Here is a 23,944-nt window from a genome sequence, read left to right on the forward strand (position 1 = left end):
GTCATGCGCACGCGCGTCCCGCCTCCTCAGGAAAGAGGCGGAAAAATGTGCCGAGAGCGACCGGAAGCGGGTAGTGGATGAGCGAAGGTGAAGGAAGGATATCCAATCAGCTAGCGCGTTGTCTTTCGGGTTAACCAATGAATTTACGCCTCGCGCACAATGTCTCGCGACAAGGGAAACGCACTAACACATTTGGGCGCATTGGGTGGTGTCCGGGTATAAAAGGCTCCGCCCGCGCGGGCAGCCGCCATTCTGGGGTTCGTTTAGAGGTAAGTTCTTGTGTTTTGTCGGTTGGGGGGTTAACATTTTACGGAGAGCGTTGGCCTGGGAAACGGATTTGGCATGGATTTATTTAAGAGTCACGGCTTATCTAAGCTGCCGGGCTGGACACGGAGGTGTTAGCGACAGCCAGAGCGGTCGTCTGGGGTGTGTTTAAAAGCAGCCCGTACTGATGACATCTTTCTCCCCTTGTGTTCTTTCTATCCCAGGTTTGAATTTTCTCGGAGAAAGACAGGCCGGCCACCAGGAAAAAAGAAACGAGCCGCAGCAACATCTAAGCCCTTGAAAGGATCCTGAGCGGGGGGAAAGGGAACAGCAGCCACCAGCCCAACCACTTGTGTCTTCTGCCCTTTCCCACCTATCCGTGCCCACCCCACCAGCCCACGCTGCTTGGGACTTGAAATCTGTGGCCGAAGGACCGTCACCACATAACTTCAAAAATAATCAACCACCCTCCCTTCCCAAACCCACCCAAGTCCACTTATCCAGCGTTTATCTATTTTTTTAATCAACTCAGAACTTTTTTTTACGACCCCCCCTCCCTAAATGGAGTTGGGTGGGGGGGGGATGAATGCTGAGTTGGCCTTGGTTTTTTTTAAGAGACTTTTTGATCCAATGAGGCCCCCCAAATAGAGTTTTGGGTTCTGGTTGGTGGTTTTATTTTTTTTCTCCAAAATTTTAACCCCCTTCCCCCTGAGCCCGAGGTGCTGACGTCGCAAAAAAATTGGATAGTAAGTGTCGAATTTTGAAAAACGAGCCTTGCAACAAGAAATCAACGTTTCCCTTGGTGAAACCAAAAATAATGAGAGGAAGAAATGAGGCCATAGAACAAAGTAGCGACCTGGAGGGAGGACCGAGCCGGTCCCTTCACCTCCACCGAAAGGGGCCTTTGGTTCTAAGTCTTGTTCTCTCTGCCACCTGCCTCGGCCCTGCCCCGCCGCAGGCCAGCAGCGTGGAGGGAGGCCGGCAAGGGAGGATTTGATGGTTAACCCTTGGTAATCCAGCCAATTGCCAGACTGCCAAAGCGCTAAGTTTGCTTTTTGTAAGGAGGACGGTTACCTTCCTCACTTGAGCAGCAGTCTTCAAAAGGGTTAATGAGCTCACATACAAAAGATGGTGGGTCTGTGGCTCCGGAGGCCCACTTCTTTGTGTGTGAGACAAGCAGGGCGCCTTTCAATTTGCCAGATTAATAAGCAATCTGTACATAAAGATTGCAGGGTAAGGAGATGGGCACAAATATTAGCTGGCTATGACTTAAGATTGTTAAATCCTTTCAATTTAATGTAATATGCTTGGGGTATATTTGTGGTTAAAATAGGTGGCAATCTAGAAATAAAGATTGCAAGACACTTAATTCAGGACAAAATATTATAGTGCCAGTACATACAAGATAGTAGTTAAAAGTAAATGTCTTGTAATTGTTGGAGATTGCATAAGTTATTTAAAAGCAAAAGATTAACGTTTTAACTTGATACTTTTTGGTGGGAATAGAGGGTGGAAAGGTTGGGAAATGTGGAATTCAGGAGTATAATTTTTAAAGCCATTTAGTGCACTTGAATGCTAGCTTTCTAGATTTGTGTCGTTAAAGGATTTTTTTTTTCCTTCCCTGCTTCAATATGGCGACTTTCCTTGTCCTTTTGTCTTCCAAGCAGTGTTGCAGGTTGTCTCCCATTTTTGTCCTACCTCAACCCTATTTGTTGAGGGGGGGTCCAAGTCCCTCCGCTTCCTTTTGTTTGAAGGATCGGGGTGGTCGATGGTAGGTTGAACCTCAATTGCAAGTTCAATTCTTCCCCGCATAAAATTGTTAATATTTTAATTGCTTTTACTTTCACAACGCTCTTACTCAAAATAGGTCAAAGATTTAAGGATGGGGGACTGGAGTAGAATTATTGTTATTTTTTACCCACCCCCCTTCCCAGAAAGTGTTTTTTAATGTAACTACCGGCAGAGCGGGAGTAGCCTTTTAAATTTTCTCCATTACAAGATGGCGTCCCTGCCTCTTTGTTGTTTTTCTCCGTTTGCAATCCAGAGCCTAGGGCCGCCCTAGAAACTTGGTCAGGGGGAGGAGCATCCTTGAAAGGTGATGTAATCGACTTGCTTCCTCTCCACCCTCTGGAAACCCCACCCCTGAGCACATGCCTTCTGGCCTTCCAGTGCACGTAGCCAGGAAAGACCTTTAGAATATTTTAAAGCCTTTATTTGAAAAGGAAAAAAGCTCACAGAAATTAGGTCTTCAAGCTGTTCATTTCCTTGGGCAGCTCGTTTTTTAACAATGACAGCCTGATGCTTTTCACCTTTTACTCATCACAACTGCTTGGAAGTATTCCCCACCTAAGTTGCCAGGGGTGGAAAAATTAAACTATAAGACTGGGAGCCTTTGGGGGAGTGTGTGTGAGCTGGCGGGGGGCGGGGGGGGGGCATACTGGAGGCAGACAAGGGCTTGTGAAAGTAACGAGACAAATGGGACCTAATGACATGTCATTTCTGCTCAGGAACCCGTCCTTGGGCCTCCTGCGTTGGGTTGCTTTGTATAATGAGAATCTGGGGGGGAGTGGGTATTTAGGAATTTCTTCTCTTATTCCCCCTCCGTCTGGGGTTAAACTGTTCAGTGCTGTATCAGGTTCTCCAGTTGCTTAGCTCCTGTACATTGGTACTGGGATGAGAAGTGAATCTTAGGAAAGGAGGCGGCAGTTGTAAACTCAAGGCAGGGGGATTCAAGCTACGGTTTCTGGTAAGCAAAACCTTTCTGGTATTACATTTCACAGCCTCGTTTCTTTTATCCCAAGAGCCACCTTTTTTGAATTTCTTTCCTTTGTAAAATTCCTTCACAATGGGACGATAATGTCTTCATTTTCAACTCATGCAGTGCTATAGCAATTGGTGCATATTGAAAGACCATGCCCTCTCCGAGGTTGGTAATTGGTGTCCTGTCCCTTCTAATTTTTCAAAGTCAAATCTTTATCAGTCTCTCCATATACTTGTACTTTTTAAAGTCCTACATTGAATCATGGTTCTAGGCAGAACTGGAAAGTCATTTTGTACAACTGCCATGGTGACTTGGGTGAAACTTCAGGACTAATTTTCTATTGGGTGTGAATTCTCAAATTATTAAACTTCTGGATTGGATGGGAGGGACATGTCTATTGACCACAAGTTTTTGTTTTGTTTTTTATCTTTTAAGCAGTTTGCCATATGCCTCTGCAGCATACCTTCCTTGGGAGCTGAACATTTGCCCACTGGGGTTCCTGATCTCTAGTGAGCAGGAGATTAATAAAATCTTCATTAACATGGGAGATGGGAAACAAAGCCTTCTAGGGAGCCAAATCCTTCCAGAGCACCCGATCCTTGTAGATTGTGGCCAAAGTTCTATTCTGGAATCCTTTCCTGTGGGGATGGGGATGGAGTAGGGGTGGTAATTTTATGAATAAGCTTTTGGTGAGCTCATGTACCAGGTTTTCAAAATGAATGAGGCACAGGGGCTTACTACTTAGGAAAAAGGTACAACCTTGAGAATCGCCAGAGACCTAATTCAGTCCACTGTTGAGTCATGCTGTAATGCCTCAAACACCAAAGAAAGAAAGGGGAATGTAAGGGATTAAGTACAAAGTATTTTCATTTCCAGAAATGCTCAAGCCTTTAAGTTAAGGTAAAGGCCTTCCTTTGCTAGAAAGGGTATTGTGATTGTTTTTAAAAGGACTTGCATAGAATTTTTGTCCTGAACCAATCAAGTTCTGTTTTGGTGATGGGAATGGCATAATTTGAGCCAAGCTAAATACTTTTCACCCTATGTAATGAAATAACCCGAAAGTATACTTCATTTTGGAGGCAGGAGCTGGTGCCACTTCAGGACTTGTAAACTATCTCTGGTAAGACTAGAAATCTCCCCAGTGCCTATATCTGTGGCGGTCTCGGCCTGCAGTGTCCTCCATGAGGAGAGCCCCCCAGAGGACCTGGTGGAGATGGGCCAGGGCCCCCCGACACTTTTTTGTACTGCCTTCGAGGAAATTAAAGTATATCCTGTGCTGGATTATTTCTGATTCCAGAAGTCTTGCTCCAGCTTCCATTGCAGTCTCCATATGACGGTAATGTTATGGCACTTGGTCACGGCTTCTCCCCTGATCAGCTCATTGCCTTTTCTGCTGGAGGCCTGTGCCAAGAATGTAGGCTCTTTATTCCTTTCCACTTGAATACCTTGGACTTCTCTCAAATTGTACTGACTTCAAAAGAGGGAAATTGGGTTGTCAGACACTTAGGATCCTTAATATTAAATGAGTGAAAGCTAATCTTCCTGTAGGAGAGTTAGGAGAAAACTCACCTTTTAATCACACGATTGGTGCTTGTGATACAAGATTAAGTTTATTGTATTTCCAAAATATAATAGAGGAAAATAATGGAAAAGTGAATATTTAACGTTTCCTCTGCTTTGTCTCCTAGCTTCTCTTGACTATTCTTGCTTTTTATGAATGGGAATGCAAAAATTCCTGGGTCCCATTCCAACCAGAGGCACTAGACAGAATTTAGCGCTGTACTAATTGGTCTCTTTTGTCTCCCGCCCTATTCCGTGAAGGATCATTTTAGCTCAGGTGATAATTTGTTTATAGTTCCTGAAGGAAGTAGAGAAGCATGCCTATTGGCTTAACTGATAGTTGAATATGTAAAAGGGAGTTCTATTCTGGAATCAATTGGACCACGGTGAGGTATATTCACCTCTGGGTTTGACTCAAATAAGGGGGGTCAGCTGTATTGAGGGAGGACTGGTTTGAAGTGATGTTAGTTTAATTGAATGTTTTTGTCAAATTGTATTTATCTTGGTTGCTGGTAATATGTTATTTAGGTTTGTTCATTGCTTTTCCAGACTCCAATAGATGGGAAATCTGTTTTATATTTCCCTTTATTGTATCTATGTATCTTTATAGGGCATATATCTTACAGTGTATTACTACATGGGAAAAACTCCTTTATCCCTGTGTTTGTCTCTATAAGAATCCCCATAGTTCAGTGGGCTTGGCCTAATCTTACCTATAAGCTACTTCAATGTTTTTTCCTCTGACTTCAGGTTCTGCTGCCCTGTGGAGGGCAGGGTGGCAGTCACAGCAGTTAACCCAGATTTGCTCCCCTCGGCATTTACCTCCCTCCTCTCCAGCCCGCAGTTTGTGATCTCAAGAAGCAGTCTCTTCCTGCTTCTGCCTTTTCTTACCTAGGTCGTTAGGACCTATGCATTTCGAAATTTACTGGCCTTTTTGTTGGAAGGACTTAAAGGTTAAGATTGGTGTGTTTGTTTTTTTGTCGGTGAACTAATAAGTCTGGGAATTACATTATAAGAAAACTTTTCTTTCTGTACAAAATATAGTTAGCTTTGTAAAACCTTGATTTTCCCACACTTCTGCTGGGGTCTTGTCTGTAACTGCACTAGAAGCACTGTGCATGAGGTGGGTTTCTCTTTGCCGTCTTCCTACCCACGTGTTAACTTGATTTCCCAAATGCAGCGATTACTGAGGTGGCTTTTTTTGTTGTTGTTCTCAGAGGTGTTTCGAGGCTTTATGGATAAAAATACCAATCAGAACCATATTGATTCTCAACTTCCTCTCTGGAACTTGATTTCTAGCCTAGAAATTGCTTCACAATTCTCTGTCCCATATCAGCAGTTTAACTTTAACTCCTTTTCTAATCTGGTCTAAACTAGCTCCTTAAAATGTAATGGCATTTTCCCAGCTTCTACCTTTATTCTTTTTGGCTCCATGATTTCTAATTTCAGGCCTTTCTTAGAGATATTGAATAATGATATGATTTTGAGGTGGTTGGGAATAGGGGGTCAGATTTGCATCTTTGCCTTTGAAACCACAAACCTTGCTCTCTGAACCAATAAAAACCTGTGCAGTGTTTAGTTAACGAGTGACATTCTATTTAAGGCTTAGGAGGACCTGCTTGATTTCCTTTGCATCCATTTGTCTCCATTTCTGGGAGCTACCCACACCTCCCCTGAGGAAAGGTTCTGTTTTCAAGTTTTGTTTCTCCTCTGTCACCTATCGTTTTAGCCGAGATTGCTGACTGGTGCAAGCAGCACAGATTCTGCCACTTGTGAGCTAAGATAAAGAATTGACTACTCTTAGCAGATATTCAGCCCAACACCCAAGATTGGCCCAGTTATTACCAAGTCACAGTTTTGTTTTGTTTTCAAACCAGATTTACCAGCAATGAGGGAGAGCCAGGACTTAATAAGCAAAAAATACCTCTGGGAATTGAGCATTTTGTTAGAGGAATGTGAATGTTAGCTCTGTACTATCTCATGGAGTTCAGCTGTGCTAGGAAGGCTGTACCTGGGAGGGGAGAGAAGGGTGTGCTGCCTCACTCCTGCGACTGAACTGTCTTCCCTTTAGTCATGTAGCCATGCTTACCTTGCCAGGGCTGTTTGCTCAGTGCTGGCAATAGTCTCTGTTGATTTTTCTTATCTTGAAAAGGGTGAGGGTAGTTGAACATAAGTTGAATAAGTTATGTTTCGTCCAATGTATGAATGGAATTTATTAGAGGGCACACTGGCAGTGTCCTTGCCCCCCGTTTATTCTGTTGGTTTGTTTTGTCCTCTCATCTTAGAAACTTGGATCATGGGTTCGGGTCCCATAGACCCCAAAGAGCTTCTCAAGGGCCTGGACAGCTTCCTTAACCGAGATGGGGAAGTCAAGAGTGCGGACGGGATTTCCAAGATCTTCAGGTGAGTCTCCTTTTTCCACTTGTTGCAGGTGGAGGATATTGTGTATTGTAATTAAGGCAGACAGGCTGGGTGTTCTGAAGAGGAAAGGGAAAGTCAGTGAGATAAGATTGAAATCCGGTAGTTTTAGAATAAGTGATAGGAACAGGTGATCCCTTGGTTCCTGACTATAGTGGAATGAGATATTTGGATTCCACAGTCACAAGGGAGTCACCCTTTGGAAGGAAGGAAACGGGGAGCCAGGTGATGGAAGTCTTGGTTCTGTTTTGGGTTGGTCATGGTTCACATCCCCAAACTCATTTCCTTCAGGGATCCTTGTTTCCCAGGGGGAGCAGATGGCTTAGCCCATCCTGAACTAAAGGCTGGTTGTTGACGGTTGGGACGCTTTACCTGCGAGCAGAACCAGATGTGGCGGGAGCAGCCATGGTCATCCCCCCCCAGATCAAGTTCTCTTCCATCCTCCCGTGGGTTTTCATTTCACTGTGGATCCATCCTATCCACCTAGAGGCCATGTGACCTTCCCACTGTAGCAAAGTCCCAAGTGGTCAGGGATGTGCAGGTGCTCTCACAGGCTAGAGGCTCTGCTGTGGGAAGGAGAGGCGCTCTGTGGCTGCTCGGTTCCTAACCTGCCCCTCTCCTACAGCCTGATGAAGGAGGCACGGAAGATGGTGAGTCGGTGCACTTACTTGAACATTCTCCTGCAGACCCAGTCATCAGAAGTATTGGTCAAGTGAGTGGGGATCTGGGTGACTGCGATGGGGTTTCTGGGTTGTTGGTGGGGAACGAGGAGTGTGGGATGTGGTCCTTCCAAAATCCAGGAAGGGCATCAGATTCTCCTCCTACCTGCCCACAGGTTTATTGATGTTGGTGGCTACAAGCTTCTTAACAATTGGTTGACATATTCAAAGACAACCAACAACATTCCCCTGTTGCAGCAAATTCTGTTGACCTTACAGCACCTACCACTCACCGTGGACCATCTCAAGCAGGTACCTTCCGTCTTTCCTACCTCAGTGCCTCGGTTCTCTGGTTGAGCCTGACAGATGAGAAACTTACACTGACTCTGAGCAGGCTGTGATCCTTAGGCCTGTGAGGTGAAATGGTAGGAAAAATAGGAAATTGGAATCAGAAGACTTGGTTCAAATTTTATCTCCTTCAATAGGTGTGTGTCCTTGGGGCACTCAATATTTCTGAGCCTCAGTCTTTTTCATCTATAAAATGGGAATAATTGTATCTACCTAACTGGATTATTTTAAGGATTAGATAAAACTATGCCCACAAAGGTTTTGTGGGGTTTTTTTGTTAATCCTCGCCCAAGGATATTTTTCTGTTGATTTTTAGGACTGTGGAACACAGAGAGAAATATCAATGTGAGAGAAACACGTGGATTGGTTGCCTCCTGCACGCACCTGACCTAGGCCCCGGGCCGGGGAAGAGCCTGCAACCAAGATACATGCCCTTGACCGGAATTACACCCGGGACCCTTTTGTTCCACAGGCTGACGCTCTATTCACTGAGCCAAACCAGCTAGGGCCCCACAAAGGTGTTTTTTGTTTTTTTTTCTTTTCCACAAAGGTTTTTAAATTACACTATCTCCACATAGTCACTGTTAAGGGACTATGAGGAAATGGTGAGTGAATTTGGGGGCTTATGAGCTCTGAGTGGCCTTACTGTCCTGGCATTTATCTTTCTGCTGTTCCCCGTCTCCCATAGAACAACACAGCCAAACTGGTGAAGCAACTGAGCAAGTCAAGTGAGGATGAAGGTAGGAGCCAGTTCTCCCTCTGTCGGGGCCTTCCTCCATTACTCACACTTAATACCCTGCGTGTCTGTCCCCATCCTTGGGCTGCACCTTCCCTCCTGACTCTTTGTACTTCCTGTTGCTTTTCTCTTTCTTTTGAAAGTTTAGTTCCTCTAACCTGTCCCCTGTTCCCTGTCTCCTAGTCTCAATTTCGAATGAGATTTGTTCATTTCTCTACTATTGAGGGTAAGATAAGGTACCATGCTTTAACCAGAGCTGATTCTTTTTTTTATTAATTTTTTTATCTTTATTTTATTTTAGAGACAGAGAGAAAAATATTGTTCTGTTGTTTCACTTATTTATGCATTCATTGGATGCTTCTTGTCTGTGCCCTGACTAGGGATAGAACCAGCAACCTTGGTGTACCAGGATGATGCTCTAACCAATTGAGCTACCCGGCCAGGGCTAGAAGCTGATTCTTAAGAACTCTTGGTGCACCCTGGCCGGATAGTTCGGGGCGGGGGCAGGGCTGGCCCCGCTCCCTGGTCGAACTCCCGGTTGAGGGGGCAAATTGCGTATTACCCTTTTATTATATAGGAGGATATGTACAGTTCAGGCAGGTCAGGGATACAGACAACAGTGTGTTGAAGGCTGGGGGTGGGGCAGGGGCTGGGTAGAGATTGCCCTGACGGAAAATGAACCATGACCTCCTGGTTCATAGGTCACTGGTCAACCATGGAGCCATGCCGGCTGGGCTCTCTTCTTTTAAAAATAAGTTTTTATTAACTAGAGAGAGAGAAGAAGGGAGAGAGTGATAAACATTGATCAGTTGCCTATTGCACACCCCCTACTGGGAATCTAGCCCATAGCACAGGCATGGGCTCTGACCCATAATCAGCTGGTGACTTTTCGACGTTCAACCAACTGACCCAGACTGGCCAGGGGCCCTACCTTTCAATTCTTTTAGTTGTATTAATTCCCAGTTTTTAGGTCCTTTTAGATACAAAGCACTTCAATATCTTTGTGACATCTCAGAGTATATCCTATATAATAAAAGGCTAATATGCAAATTGACCGAACGGCAGAACAATCAGTCACTGTGATGCACACTGACCACCTGCGAGCAGATGCTCAATGCAGGAGCTGCCCCCTGGTGGTCAGTGCGCTCCCACAGGGGGAGCACCACTCAGCCAGAAGCCCTGAGCCGGGCTCATGGCTGGTGAGCGCAGCGACAGTAATGGGAGCCTCTCCTGCCTCCATGGCAGTGCTAAGGATGTCCGACTGCCGGAAGCCAGCAGTCGGACATCCCCTGAGGGATCCCAGACTGTGAGAGGGTGCAGGCCAGGCTGAGGAGCCCCTCCCCTCCCCCCCTCGAGTGCACAAATTTCATGCACCAGGCCTGTAGTCTGTAATAATAATTTATAGCATGATATATATCCCAGAAAGCCCATTAAGTCATTGCACATCTGTTGTTCCTTCTCTGTCAGATATATTGTCCCTGTTTTCTGGCTGGCTCAATTTTTCTGCCTTCTTTGAATATAGATTTAATTATTATTCTTATACTTTCTTTGGATACAGAAATTTGTACTTATTGACTATAATGAAGTCTCACTGGACCATACTATCAATTGCTCTGAAAAGGTTTTAGGGTTTTTCTGCATTGTGGATAGATACATTGGAATTCATCTTGCCTTAGGTACAGAAATTGCCAGTTTGTGACTATTTTGAAAAGTTAGGTTTTAATGTTAATATGACAATCTTATTATGAGTCCGAAAGTGGAAATGTTGTCAGGAAGAGAGATGCCATAGATAAGAGATGTTATTTGCTGAGTACAAAAAGAAAGAGCAATAAACAAATTCTATTCTTTAAAATTCTCTGACCTCTTTTTTCTTTAAATAAACCACAACCCTAAATTGGTCTGTTTTTCAGCTCTTTTTTCATCCTTGGCATACTTAATTGATTTTCTAAAAAGATTGCCTAGAAAGTCTTTTGTAAGATGAATCTAAGTTAGCTTCCTTTGCATTAAGTTTGCCTTTAGGGACAACACAGAGTAATGCTGTTCATTTTAGAAGCTAGTAGCCCTTCAGATCTTGAACTCTGCTATCTTTCTCCTGATTTTAGTTTCTGGTTGTTTTTTTAATTAATCCTCACTTCAGGATATTTTTCCATTGATTTCTTTTTTTAGAGAGAAAGTGGAAGGGAGGGAGGACAGAGAAATATCGATGTGAGAGAGAGACATCGATTGGTTGCCTCCTACACACTCCCTGACCAGGGCCAGGGATCGAGCCTGCAACTGAGGTATGTGCCCTTGACTGGAATCGAACCTGCAACCCTTCAGTCCAAGGGCCAGCTCTTTATCCACTGTGCTGAACTGCTAGGGCTACTTTCTCTTTTAACAGAAAGGGAAGAGCATAGATATTTGGTTCATTCTGCCACTTTCTAATTTTATGACTAATCTTTATGCTTCTATGTGATGTGAGTCGATGTTACGATCTCACATCAGTATTCTCTCTTCTCCCTTCCTCTCTGTAATCAATAAAAATATATTTTAAAAAGTAACAATGTATTGAGGGGGAGAGAGATAGAAACATCAATAATGAGAATCTTTGGTTGGCTGCCTCCTGCACACTCCCTACTTGGGGATTGAGCCTGCAACCCAGTCATGTGACCTGTACTGAGCCACGCTGGTCAGGCAATACACTATTTTTTTTTTAATATATTTTATTGATTTTTTACAGAGAGGAAGGGAGAGGGATAGAGAGCTAGAAACATCGATGAGAGAGAATCATCGACCAGCTGCCTCCTGCACACCCCCTACCAGGGATGTGCCCGCAGCCAATGTATATGCCCTTGACCGGAATCGAACCTGGGACCTTTCAGTCTGCAGACCGACGCTCTATCCATTGAGCCAAACCGGTTTCGGCAATACACTATTCTTTAAAAAAAGTTTTTCAGCCCTCACCGGTTTGGCTCAGTGGATAGAGCGTCAGCCTGCAGACTCAAGGGTCCCAGGTTCGATTCCAGTCAAGAGAATATACCTTGGTTGCAGGCACATCTCCAGTAGGTGGTGTGCAGGAGGCAGCTGATCGATGTTTCTCTCTCATCGATGTTTCTAACTCTCTCCCCCTCTCCCTTCCTCTCTGTAAAAAAATCAATAAAGTATATATTTTAAAAAAATAAGTTTTTCAGGTTGTAACAATTACAGGAGATATATAGGAGTGGGTAAAAGTAGGTTTATAAATAATGCAATAATCTACACTAATAAAAGAGAAAGATGCAAATTGACTATCACTCCGCTACACCCACCAGCCAATCAGGAGCGAGTATGCAAATTAACCCAACGAAGATGGCGGCGGCCACAGAGCTAGAGCCAGCAGGAGGCTTGGGTTGCCCCTGGTGATGGAGGAAGCCAGGCTTCCCACCCACCCTGGCTGGCCCTGGCCTCCACTCAAGGCTACAAAGTTTCATTTATGGAAGATAAATAAATCTCAGATACCAGGGCCTCCACTCAAGGCTACAAAGTTTCATTTATAGACGATAAATAAATCCCAGATACCTGCTTCCAGCTGGCCCTGGCCTCCACTCAAGGAGGTGCTGAAAAAAAAGAAAAAAAGGAAGGGCTGTGAGCTTGGGTCGCCAGGGGGTGTGGCCAGCCTGAAAACAGTCCTCAGCCCCTCACCCAAGCTGGCCAGACACCCCAGCGGAGACCCCCACCCTGAAGGGGGTTTGGCCAGCCTGAAAATAGCCCTCAGCCCCTCACCCAGGCTGTCCACACCCCCATGGCCCGATCCCTATAAACGGGCAGTCCAACATCCCTCGAGGGGTCCCAGATTGGAGAGGGTGTAGGCTGGGCTGAGGGACATCCCCCGCCCCCTGTGCATGAATTTCATGCACCAGGCCTCTAGTGAGTAAATAATAATAAAGAATAAACTGTTGCATGGACTCACAACTGTAAACCCACCCTGTATATATGAAGCAGTGATGTAGTTTTTATGTGTTCTGTAATAAATGTTCAAACATCTCTATTTTCTGTTACTGGACAGATAACATTTTAAGTTATTTAGGCATTTTCTCTTTCTGTCCCCTCAGAGCTCCGGAAGTTGGCCTCCGTCCTCGTCAGCGACTGGATGGCTGTCATCCGCTCCCAGAGCAGTGCCCAGCCTGCTGGTGAGCTCCCAGGTCCTTTGTCCCTGTATTGCTTTATCTCCCATGGGATGTGGCCTCCAGTGTCTTCAGCCTGCTTCACCGCTACCAGCAGTCTTTCTCTTTATCCTCAATAAAATCTTTTTCTACTTTGTATTTCCACAACAGAGAAAGATAAGAAAAAGCGAAAAGAAGAGGGAAAGGGTCGAGCCACGCCCCCTGAGCGACCTCTAACTGAGGTGAAGGCTGAGCCCCGGGCTGAGGAAGCCCCGGAGAAGAAGAAGGAGAAGCCTAAGTCTCTTCGAACCACGGCACCCAGTCACGCCAAGTTCCGCTCCACTGGTGAGGCTGCTGGCAGGCCCGGGGGGAGGGGCTGTGGGCATGTGCACGCCCAGGGCCTCAGGGTGGGATTGCTGGGTTATGATATGCAAAAAGAGGAAGACTAGCGGGTGACGCTCAGGATTATACAAGACTGAATGAACCGAGAGGAAAGGTCAAGAAGGTGGCCCTGGCCAGTGTGGCTCGGTTGGATATTGTCCTGTGCACCAAAAGGTCACTGGTTTGAATCCCGGTCAGGGCACATGCCCAGGTTGTGGGCTGGATCCCCAGTAGAGAACATGATCCATGTTTTGCTCTCACATTGATGTTTCTCTCTTTTCCTCTCCCTTCCTCTCTCTAAAAATCAATTAAAAATCTTTAACAACAACAACAAAAGTCAAGAGGGTGGGTGTGAATTCAACCCCACCCCCTTTCTCTTCCCCAGGATTAGAGCTGGAGACCCCATCTTTGGTGCCTGTGAAGAAGAACGCCAGTACAGTGATGGTTTCTGACAAATACAACCTTAAGCCCATTCCCCTCAAGCGTCAGAGGTAGGGACTCTGTGCTGAACTTCTGAGTGGGCTGGGTCTGCGGCCACGAGAAAGAAGGGCAGTGTTTTTGACAGCTCCTCTTCTAACAGCTCCACAGCTGCCCAGGAGACACTGCGCCCCATGCAGAGAAGAAGTACAAGCCACTCAACACAACACCCAATGCTACCAAAGAGATCAAAGTGAAGATCATCCCGCCACAGCGTGAGTCAGAATGTATTGAATTTGGGAGCAAACTCTTCATGGGATGCATGGTGGTGGGCGGGGGGGGGGGGGGGGGGGGGGGAAGGGGGGCCTTCTCTTTAATGTTTTCCTTCATTTTCCTTTATTTCTTGGTGTCCTTTAATTTTTGCACCTCTGAAGCTTGTTTCATAGGGTTACTTAGGAGTGATCTGAGAGATGAGGTGGGAGGTGTGCTCTTCACTGACTGGTTAGGGGCACTCCCAGCTGCCAGGGTGATCTGACATGTCCTCAGGGCTGGCTTTGTCAGGTGCCTGAACTCTTAGTTCATATCCAAAACCATGGCTTGCCTGCCTTTAATCCTATATAAGAAAGAGGTAATATGCAAATTGACCATCACCCAGGCACCCAAGATGGCTGCCCCCCATGTGGTCAAAGATGGCCGCCCCCATGTGGACACAAGATGGCAGCAGGGGAGGGCAGTTGAGGGGAGACAAGGCCTGCGGGGGGGCAATTGGGGGGGCCAGGTCTGCAGGGGGGGGGCAGTTGGGGGCAACAAGGCTGGCAAGGGAGGGCAGTTGAGGGCGACCAGGCCTTCAGGGGAGGGCAGTTAGGGGTGACCAGGCCTGCAGGGGAGGGCAGTTGGGGGCACTCTTGCCAGCAGGGGAGCAGTTAGGCGTTGATCAGGCTGGCAGGGGAGTTGTTAGGGGCAATCAGGCAGGCAGGCAAGCGGTTGGGAGCCAGGTGGGATCGAGCCTAAACGGGCAGTCGGACATCCCTCAAAGGGTCCAAGATTGGAGAGGGTGCAGGCTGGGCTGAGGGACACCCCCTCCCCTTTTGCCCCCCCCCCCCCCCACCTCCCACCCCCAGCCTGCCGAGCCTCTGGTAGGAAAATAACAGCCCGGCTGGCGTGGCTCAAGTGATTGAGCGTCAACCTAAGAAGCAGGAGGTCATGGTTCAATTCCCAGGGTGGGGCATGCAGGAGGCAGCTGATCAGTGATTCTCTCTCATCATTGATGTTTCTATCTCTCTTTTCCTCTCTGAAATGTATATATTTTTAAAAATGGAGAATAATGTCAGGAATTTCCTGTCCATATGCTCTCTGGCCACCTTGAGCTTACTGTGTCCCCGGTTGAGGCAGGGTCTACACTGACCCATTTTTCTGCCCAGACTGGTTCTATAGGAATAGGATTATAAAGGAGGTGTGATGGTTCCATTTATGCTTCTTCCTTTTGTAGCTATGGAGGGCCTTGGCTTCCTGGATGCGCTTAACTCAGCCCCTGTCCCAGGCATCAAAATTAAGAAGAAGAAGAAGGTGCTGTCGCCTACAGCTGCCAAGGTATGGGCCCTGGGTGGTAGGTGTGGCAGGGTGTAAAGGCAAAGTCAAAGGAAGGGCCCGGAGCCCTGGCCAGTGTGGTGGCTGGTTCGATTCCTGGTCAGGGAACGTGCCCTTGTTGTGGGCTCAATCCCCAGTAGGGGGTGTGCAGGAGGCAGCTGATGGATGCTTCTCTCTAAAATCAATAAAAACATTTTTTAAAAAAAGAAGGGCCCAGCAGCTCGGAGTTGAGGAGGGCAAGAGGAGTGTGTCTCCGGTGCAGACGGGTGACAGTGCGCAGTGTTTGACATGGATCCTCGTTTACATGAACTGTTGAGGGATCCTGCCCGGACCCTGCACTAACTGCCTTGCCTTGACCTTGGTTTTTCTGTCAGCTCATTAACTTCTTTTCCTTTCACAATAGCCAAGCCCATTTGAAGGGAAAACAAGCACAGAGCCAAGCACAGCCAAACCTTCTTCCCCAGAGCCAGCACCTCCTGAGGCTATGGACACAGACCGTCCAGGGACCCCAGTGCCCCCTGTGGAGGTCCCAGAGCTCCTGGATGCAGGTCAGTCCACAGGCTGGGCCAGGTTGGGGGTTCCCCAAGGGGAAGGGCCTGCATTTGAAACCCCCTGCTTACAGGCTCTTTGGAGCCGGGAGCTCTGGACGCCAAACCGGTGGAGAGCCCTGGGGAGCCTCAGCTGACGCGCAGAGGCAGGAAGAGGAAGACGGTGACGTGGCCTGAGGAGGGCAAGCTGAGGGAGTACTTCTACTTCGAACTGGATGAGACCGAACGCGGTTAGCAGTCGGGTTTGTGTCTGACGGGCGGGTTCGGAGCGGTTAAAACGGGCTGGCTGTGCTCACTTCTCTTTCCTCCCTGCCAACAGTAAATGTGAATAAGATCAAGGACTTTGGCGAGGCTGCTAAGCGAGAGATACTGTCAGACAGACATGCATTTGAGACGGCCCGGCGTCTGAGCCATGACAACATGGAGGAGAAGGTGCCATGGGTGTGCCCCCGGCCCCTGGTTCTGCCCTCACCTCTTGTCACCCCTGGAAGCAACAGCCAGGAGCGGTACATCCAGGCTGAGCGGGAGAAAGGAATCCTTCAGGAGCTCTTCCTGAACAAGGAAAGGTGAGCAGGATGGGCGCCGGCCCGCGGGTGATGACGGAGAGGGTGGAGGTTAGGAAGACATTCGAGGGCCTGGATCAGTAATTTGACCATCCATCTTTTTTTGTCTCCCCCCCCCCCCGCACTTGTGCCAGCCCTCACGAGCCAGACCCTGAACCCTACGAGCCTGTGCCCCCGAAGCTCATCCCCTTGGACGAGGTGAGTGTGAAGTGACGACGGGGCTGTGACGGATGCTAATGCAGCTCTCGTGCGTGACTCCCCTTCATTCTGTGGTTGTCCTCACTGCTCTGCTCTGCTTTCAGGAATGTTCCATGGATGAGACTCCATATGTTGAGACCCTGGAGCCTGGGGAGGCCGGTGGCTCACCTGATGGGGCAGGTGGCTCCAAGTTGCCTCCTGTTCTGGCCAATCTTATGGGAAGCATGAGTGCTGGCAAGAGCCCCCAGGGTCCTGGAGGAGGAGGCATCAATGTCCAGGAGATCCTCACCTCCATCATGGTAGGAGCCTCGTCCTCGGTTCTGCTCTGTCGGCCACGCCCCTCCCCTCACCCCAGTCCTCCTCCCCTTCCTGCATCCCTCCTCTGGGCTCTCCCTTTCTCTGCTGATGAGGACTGTTGCTCTCTAGGGCAGCCCAAATAGTCACCCCTCAGAGGACCTGCTGAAGCAACCAGACTACTCAGACAAGATCAAGCAGATGCTGGGTAAGGTCAGGGCCAGCCAGGGCTGGGCTGCATGCGGTTGGGGAAGCAGGGGTATTGCCAGGCAGTGGCCACACATGGGGGTGGGATGGAGATTAGACTCTGCCAGCTGGGTCTTCAAGGATCCGTGGGGCACGCTTAAGCGAGAAGGATATCACTCTTCCAGAAGCCTCTTGCTGACTGTGTGACTCTTTTCATTAACAGTACCACATGGACTCCTAGGCCCCGGCCCAATGGCCAACGGTTTCCCACAAGGAGGCCCTGGGGTCCCCAAGGGATTGCAGCACTTCCCCCCTGGCCCTGGGGGACCGATGCCAGGTAGGCGGGGACGGGGGTGTTGGAATGATGGGCTTATCTGCTAACCCGCGGTCTGGTGATAGTGCAGGATGGACCAAAAGGAGGGGGAGGTGGCTCAGGGTGAGAGGGAGCAGTCTCTTGAGTATAACAGTATCTCCCTTTCTTTCCTGACAGGTCCCCATGGAGGCCCTGGAGGCCCTGGAGGCCCTGGGGGGCCAGTGGGTCCACGTCTCCTGGGTCCACCCCCCCCTCCCCGGGGTGGTGATCCCTTCTGGGATGGCCCTGCTGACCCCATGCGGGGTGGCCCGATGCGGGGCGGGCCTGGGCCTGGGCCTGGACCTGGACCTGGACCATACCATAGAGGTCGTGGTGGTCGAGGGGGCAATGAACCTCCTCCCCCTCCTCCTCCATTTCGAGGAGCCAGAGGAGGTCGCTCTGGAGGAGGACCCCCAAACGGACGAGGGGGCCCTGGGGGGGGCATGGGTGGAGGACACCGTCCCCACGAAGGCCCTGGTGGGGGCATGGGCAGTGGCAGTGGCCATCGTCCTCATGAAGGCCCTGGTGGGAGCATGGGTGGAAATGGTGGACATCGCCCCCATGAAGGTCCTGGACATGGGGGACCCCATGGCCACCGGCCTCATGATGTCCCTGGTCACCGAGGCCACGATCATCGAGGACCACCTCCTCACGAGCACCGTGGCCATAATGGCCCTGGCCACGGAGGAGGGGGCCACCGAGGGCACGATGGAGGCCACAGCCATGGAGGAGGTGAGGACGATCCCTGCCCCTATGGGGCGTTCATTGTACCCCCGCCTGGGAGTGTGTCTACCTGGGGGTGCTAGGCTGAACCTGAGGCGGCCTGTCCCAGCATGTGTGGCTGTTCCTACCCTGGCCCTTCCCCCACACCCCAGGCTCTCTCTGACAGGAGGTGGTGAGGGTGGTGGTGACCTGGCATCTCCTCCCTAACCGTCCGCCCTCTTTTTCAGACATGTCCAACCGCCCCGTTTGCCGACACTTTATGATGAAGGGCAACTGCCGCTACGAGGACAGCTGTGCCTTCTACCACCCGGGGGTCAATGGGCCCCCCCTGCCCTAAGGACCCCGCTGCCCCCAACTTATGGCTTCTGTGAGGCCCGTTTGTCCCTTCCCCAGCTGAGGAGGAGCCGGCTCCTCAGTCCCCACTGCTCCGTCCTGGGGATTCTGATCACTGGTGCGCCCCGTGCACACGCTCCTCCAGGCGGGAGGACCAGCCCGCTCTGCCCTGCCTGCCAAGAGGAGGCTCGGAGACACGGCTGGCTTCACTTTCTGAGGAGACTTGCCCTGGAACCCGAGCTCCTTCCCAGTGTTCCTGCTGATGCCCGAGGGCACCTAACCTGTGCCGGTCCTCCGTGCACGGAGCTCTGATGTGGGATCGGCTGCCCTCCCGAACCATCCCAGCCAACACCACCATTCCTTGGGGCGGGAGACGGTACAGGGGTATCGGACATCCCGCTACACTGAGGGCTCCCTGCACACTGCTGGACACGTCCTGAGCCCTTCTCAGCGAGCCAGGCTGGGCAGCCTTCTGTGAGCGCGGCGCTACGGCTGCGTCTGCCCTGGAACCCAAGACATTCAGGGAGGCCAGCTGTGCATGAACAAGCCCCGCACGCCGGGCCTGGCCGTCACACGACGTGCACCGCCTGGAACCTTGGAGTGAGGCCGCCTCGGAGTCCCCATCGGGCACCGTCCTGGGGGCATTCAACAACCCTGGCCCTTACGCAGCCCTCTTTGTTTCACCCGTCTCGTATCAGTTGTTTTCTATGAAAACAGTGGATTGATTGGGTTTTGTGCAAGGTCTTGGGTTAGAGCCACGATGGATTTGAGGATGAGTATTTTTTCTTTTGGTTTTGTATATTTTGTACATTAATAATAAACAGTGGAGAGAGAAGCAGCTTATTTAACCCCTGGTGTGTTTGGACTCCTTAAAAACAAAACCCAGTCATTACCAGCTTTTAGGTGCGTGAATACAAACCTTCGTGGAGTCTTGTTTTCAGACCTGAGTGGAGCTAGCAAGTTCCACCTTAAAGTCACAGTTGATGTGAGAATGCTGAGGTGACGCGCTCTGCACTGGAGCCCATGCGGCCGGGCAGCCTGGGGGCTGCCAGCTGTGGAGCGCTCCGGGAAGGAGCTCAGGGGCGGCGGGAGGGGCGGGAGGGGCGGCAGGAGAAATCCGCGAGCAGTGTTTTGGGAACAGTTCCAGGGGAGAAAGGCAAGTGGAGACTGCTCTTCGCTAAGGGTGCAGAGCCGGAGAAAACGGCCTGCTGCGAGGGCACGGAGATCTGGGACCAGCTTACTCATTGAGGGCAGGTGTGAAATCGAGGCCTAGGCCCGTGGTCGGCAAACCGCGGCTCGCAAGCCACATGCGGCTCTTTGGCCCCTTGAGTGTGGCTCGGCGTTAGAACCACTTCTTCAAAATAGACTCGCCCAGGCCGAAAACCGACTTCTGCGCATGGGCCACGAAGTTTCAATCGCACTGTACGTGCGCGGTATTTTGTGGAAGAGCCACACTCAAGGGGCCAAAGGGCCACATGTGGCTCGAGAGCCGCAGTTTGCCGACCACTGGCCTAGGTGATGGAATAAGATTCCTGGGAACACAGGAGGTTTTGGAGACTAGAACATAGAGGGATAGAATTAACTTGGAGTAAGAAGTTACTTAAATCTATTTTTTAAAATACATTTTTATTGATTTCAGAGAGAGAAACATCGATGAAGAGACCTTGATTGGCTGCCGCCAACATTCCCCCTACTGGGGAATGAGCCCACAGCCCAGGCTTGTAACCTGACCAACCAACTGGGAAGTGAACTGTGACCTATGAACTCCTTAACCCACTTAACCACGCTGGCCGGGCTAAATCTGCTATTCTTGGAACTAGAAATTAGGGGAATATTACATTTTGGGGAGAGAGAAGAGTGTTTTCAACCTTTTAGTGTTCACCAGAATGTCTGAAGGGCCTGATAAAAGACAGATTGGAGCCCTGGCTTAGTTGAGTGCCATCCCATGGATTCCCAGTCAGGGCATATAGCCAGGTTGTGGGTTCAATCCCAGTACGCATGGGGGCAGCCAATCGATGTTTCTCTCCCTCTCTAAAATAAATTTTTAAAAACGTGAAAAGTAAAGGTGGAGGGGGCAGCAGATTTTCTGATTCAGTACATCTAGGATAGATCCGAAATTCTGTGTTTCTGACAAGCTCCCCGGTGTTGCTTGCTGATCTGGAAAGTGAAGTCACTGCCCTACAAGTTTCTTGGCTGTTCTTTCCAGGATCGGCCATCGTCTCAGGCCTCGTTCACACCCAGCGAGGCCTTTTCCCTCCCTCTGTCCAGTCTCAGGAGTGACGCGCAGGCAGCCAGCCTGCTGTTGCTCTGTGCGCTCAGGAGAGGGCCTGGGAGGAGGACTTAATCTAAAGGTGAAATACCAACGAGATACACACTCAAGTGAAAAAGCAAAGAGCACGTCAATCTATGGGGCCCACTTTAACTTGATTTTCTTCTGGCTCCGAGTGCCTGCTTCTCACCTCCTTGGTCTCCTGCAACAGGCCTTTAAAGACAGCTTCAAGTTTTCCATTGTTATTTAAAGATGAGTCCCTCATTTTCCTTTCAGATTCTCAACAAAAATGTTTCCTGCCCTGGCCAGTGTTAGCCCACGCAACTGCAGAGTTGTGGGTTCGATTTCCAGTTAAGGGCACGTACTGGGGTTGCAGGTTCGATCCCGGGGCCTGGTCAGGGTGAGTGTGGGAAGTAACCAGTGGATGTGTCTTTTCACATCAATGTTTCTCTCCACCCCCACTTCCCTTTCACACTTTCTAAAAATCAATTGAAAAAATATCCTCGGGTGAGGATTAACAAAAAAATAATGGGGGCAGGGAGACAGGCTGAACTCTCACCCATTTCACCAAACCCATGGACCCATCAAGCCCTGCAGGCACTTCTCTCCCCTTTAGGCTTTTTTCTTCCTTTCTGCTTCCACCCCCACCCCCCAAATCCTGTTCAACTTCTGATGTGTCTCAACCCTTCCATCTCCAATTCTGAGTCGTCAGCATTACATCTGCTATTTCTGTTCTGGGAAATCGAATGTTGAAAAATTACAGAATCCAACCTGGCTGGGTAACTCAGGGTCTTGTCCCCATACATCAGGGTTGAGGGTTCTATTTCTGGGGGCACATACAAGAAGCAACCAATGAATGCATAAACAAATGGAACAACAAAATGTTTCTCCCTTTCTTAAAAAAAATTACAAAATCCTACTACCTCAGCCTAGTACAATTAAGTACTAACTCAATGTATTTGCTGCTGCTTGGCAAACTCCCTAACTTTTTTTTTAATTTAATAAATCTTTATTGTTCAGATTATTACAATTGTTCCTCTTTTTTCCCCCATAGCTCCCCTCCACCCGGTTCCCACCCCACCCTCTGCCCTTACTCCCCCACACACACTGTCCTCATCCATAGGTGTACGATTTTTGTCCAGTCTCTTCCCGCACCCCCACACCCCTTCCCCCCCGAGAATTGTCAGTCCACTCCCTTTCTGTGCCCCTGATTCTATTATATTCACCAGTTTATTCTGTTCCTCAGATTTTTAATTCACTTGATTTTTAGATTCACTTGTTGATAGATATGTATTTGCTGTTCATAATTTTTATCTTTACCTTTTTCTTCTTCTTCCTCTTCTTAAAGAATACCCTTCAGCATTTCATATAATACTGGTTTGGTGGTGGTGAACTCCTTTAGCTTTTTCTTATCTGTGAAGCTCTTTATCTGCCCTTCAATTCTGAATGATAGCTTTGCTGGGTAGAGTAATCTTGGTTGTAGGTTCTTGCTATTCATCACTTTGAATATTTCTTGCCACTCCCATCTGGCCTGCATAGTTTCTGTTGAGAAATCAGCTGACAATTGTATGCGTGCTCCCTTGTAGGTAACTCACTGTTTTTCTCTTGCTGCTTTTAAGATTCTCTCTTTGTCTTTTGCTCTTGGCATTTTAATTATGATGTGTCTTGGTGTGGTCCTCTTTGGATTCCTCTTGTTTGGGGTACTGTGCGCTTCCTAGACTTCTAAGTCTATTTCATCAGGTGGGGGAAGTTTTCTGTCATTATTTCTTCAAATAGGTTTTCAGTATCTTGCTCTCTCTCTTCTTCTGGCACCCCCATAATTTGGATGTTGGTATGCTTGAAGTTGTCCCAGAGACTTCTTACACTATCTTCATATTTTTGGATTCTTTTTTTCTTTTTGCTTTTCCAGTTGGGTGTTTTTTGCTTCTTCGTATTTCAAATCTTTGACTTGATTCTTGCGATCCTCTAGTCTGCTGTTGGGTCTCTGTATATTATTCTTTATTTCAGTCAGTGTATGCTTAATTTCTAGTTGTTCCTTTTTCATATCCTCGAGGGTCTCACTAAATTTATCGGCCTTTTCTAGAAAATTCTTGAAAAACCTTATAACCGTGGTTTTGAACTCTATATCTAGTCATTTGCTTTCCTCCATTTCCTTCATTTGTGACCTGTTTCTTTGTCTCTGAATTTTGGCTGCTTCTCTGAGTTGATAGAGTGGCTTTGTATGCTAGGTGTCTTATAGGGCCCAGTAGCTCAGCCTCCCCAGTCACCTGAGGTGGACACTCTTGGTGCACCCCTTTGTGGGCTGTGTGCACAGTCTTGTTGTAGTTAAGCCTTGATTGTTGTTGGTATCACTGGGAGGAATTGACCTCCAGGCCAATTGGCTGTGAGGATCAGCTGTGTCTACCCTAACTTTTTTTTTAGTCCTTACCCGAGGATATTTTTCCACTGATATTTAGAGAGAGTGAAAGAGAAATATCGATGTGAGAGAAACATGGATTGGTTGCCTCCTGCATGCACTCCAACCAGGGCCCTGGCTGGGGCGGAGCCTGCAACTGAGGTACGTGCCCTTGACTGGAAGCCAACCCGGGACCCTTCGGCCCACAGGCTGATGTTCTATCCACTGAGCCAAACTGGCTAGGGCACTCCCTAACTCTTCTTGATTCTCTGACACCAAAACTCACGAGGTGAGCCCCGTTTCCCATTCTCTTCCCCTGAAAATATCCGAGCCTACATTTTCTTAGAGGAAGAATATCTCCTTCCAAGGCAGTATCTCACTTCTGGCCTCTCCTCTCCCGTCTGTCTCCCCTCCCCCGCCCCACACACTGTTCCCCACGCAGTGGCCAGGGCAGTCCTGTAAAGATGGAACCAGATCAATCGGCACCCTGTGCAAGCACTACCAGCGGCTCCCATTGCTCCTAGGGCCGCATTCCCACTCGCTGGCAAGGTTCCTAAGGCTCCGAGCGTGTGTCCTGGCCCAGCTCACACTATAAGCTCAAGCCAGTCCTGGCTATATCATGTTCTTTCCTGCTTTCATATGTAAATATTGATTTCAGAGAAGAAAGGAGAGGGACAGATAGAAACATCAACAATGGCCCTAACCGGTTTGGCTCAGTGGCTACAGCGTCGGCCCACAGACTGAAGGGTCCTGGGTTCGATTCTGGTCAAGAGCATGTACCTTGGTTGTAGGCATGCAGGAGGTAGCTGATCGAATTTTCTCTCTAAACGA

General features: G+C 48.8%; 1 protein-coding gene across 1 annotated transcript; it reads left to right on the forward strand.

Moving 5' to 3' along the window:
- The first annotated feature begins 310 nt into the window (after nt 1-310).
- Nucleotides 311-19,304, forward strand: PPP1R10 (protein phosphatase 1 regulatory subunit 10). The gene is given in 20 exon segments (XM_079779802.1): nt 311-1,010; nt 6,871-6,988; nt 7,629-7,715; nt 7,839-7,974; nt 8,699-8,750; nt 12,817-12,894; nt 13,039-13,212; nt 13,634-13,739; nt 13,829-13,839; nt 13,842-13,940; nt 15,155-15,255; nt 15,656-15,800; nt 15,875-16,030; nt 16,120-16,366; nt 16,498-16,561; nt 16,666-16,860; nt 16,988-17,063; nt 17,265-17,378; nt 17,532-18,125; nt 18,344-19,304. Coding segments are annotated over 19 exon segments (2,652 nt in total). The 5' UTR covers nt 311-1,010; nt 6,871-6,881; the 3' UTR covers nt 18,454-19,304.
- The last annotated feature ends 4,640 nt before the right edge of the window (nt 19,305-23,944 follow it).

This window comes from Cnephaeus nilssonii, assembly GCF_951640355.1.
Source record: "Cnephaeus nilssonii genome assembly, chromosome: 9".
Classification (NCBI taxonomy): Eukaryota; Metazoa; Chordata; class Mammalia; order Chiroptera; family Vespertilionidae; genus Cnephaeus; species Cnephaeus nilssonii.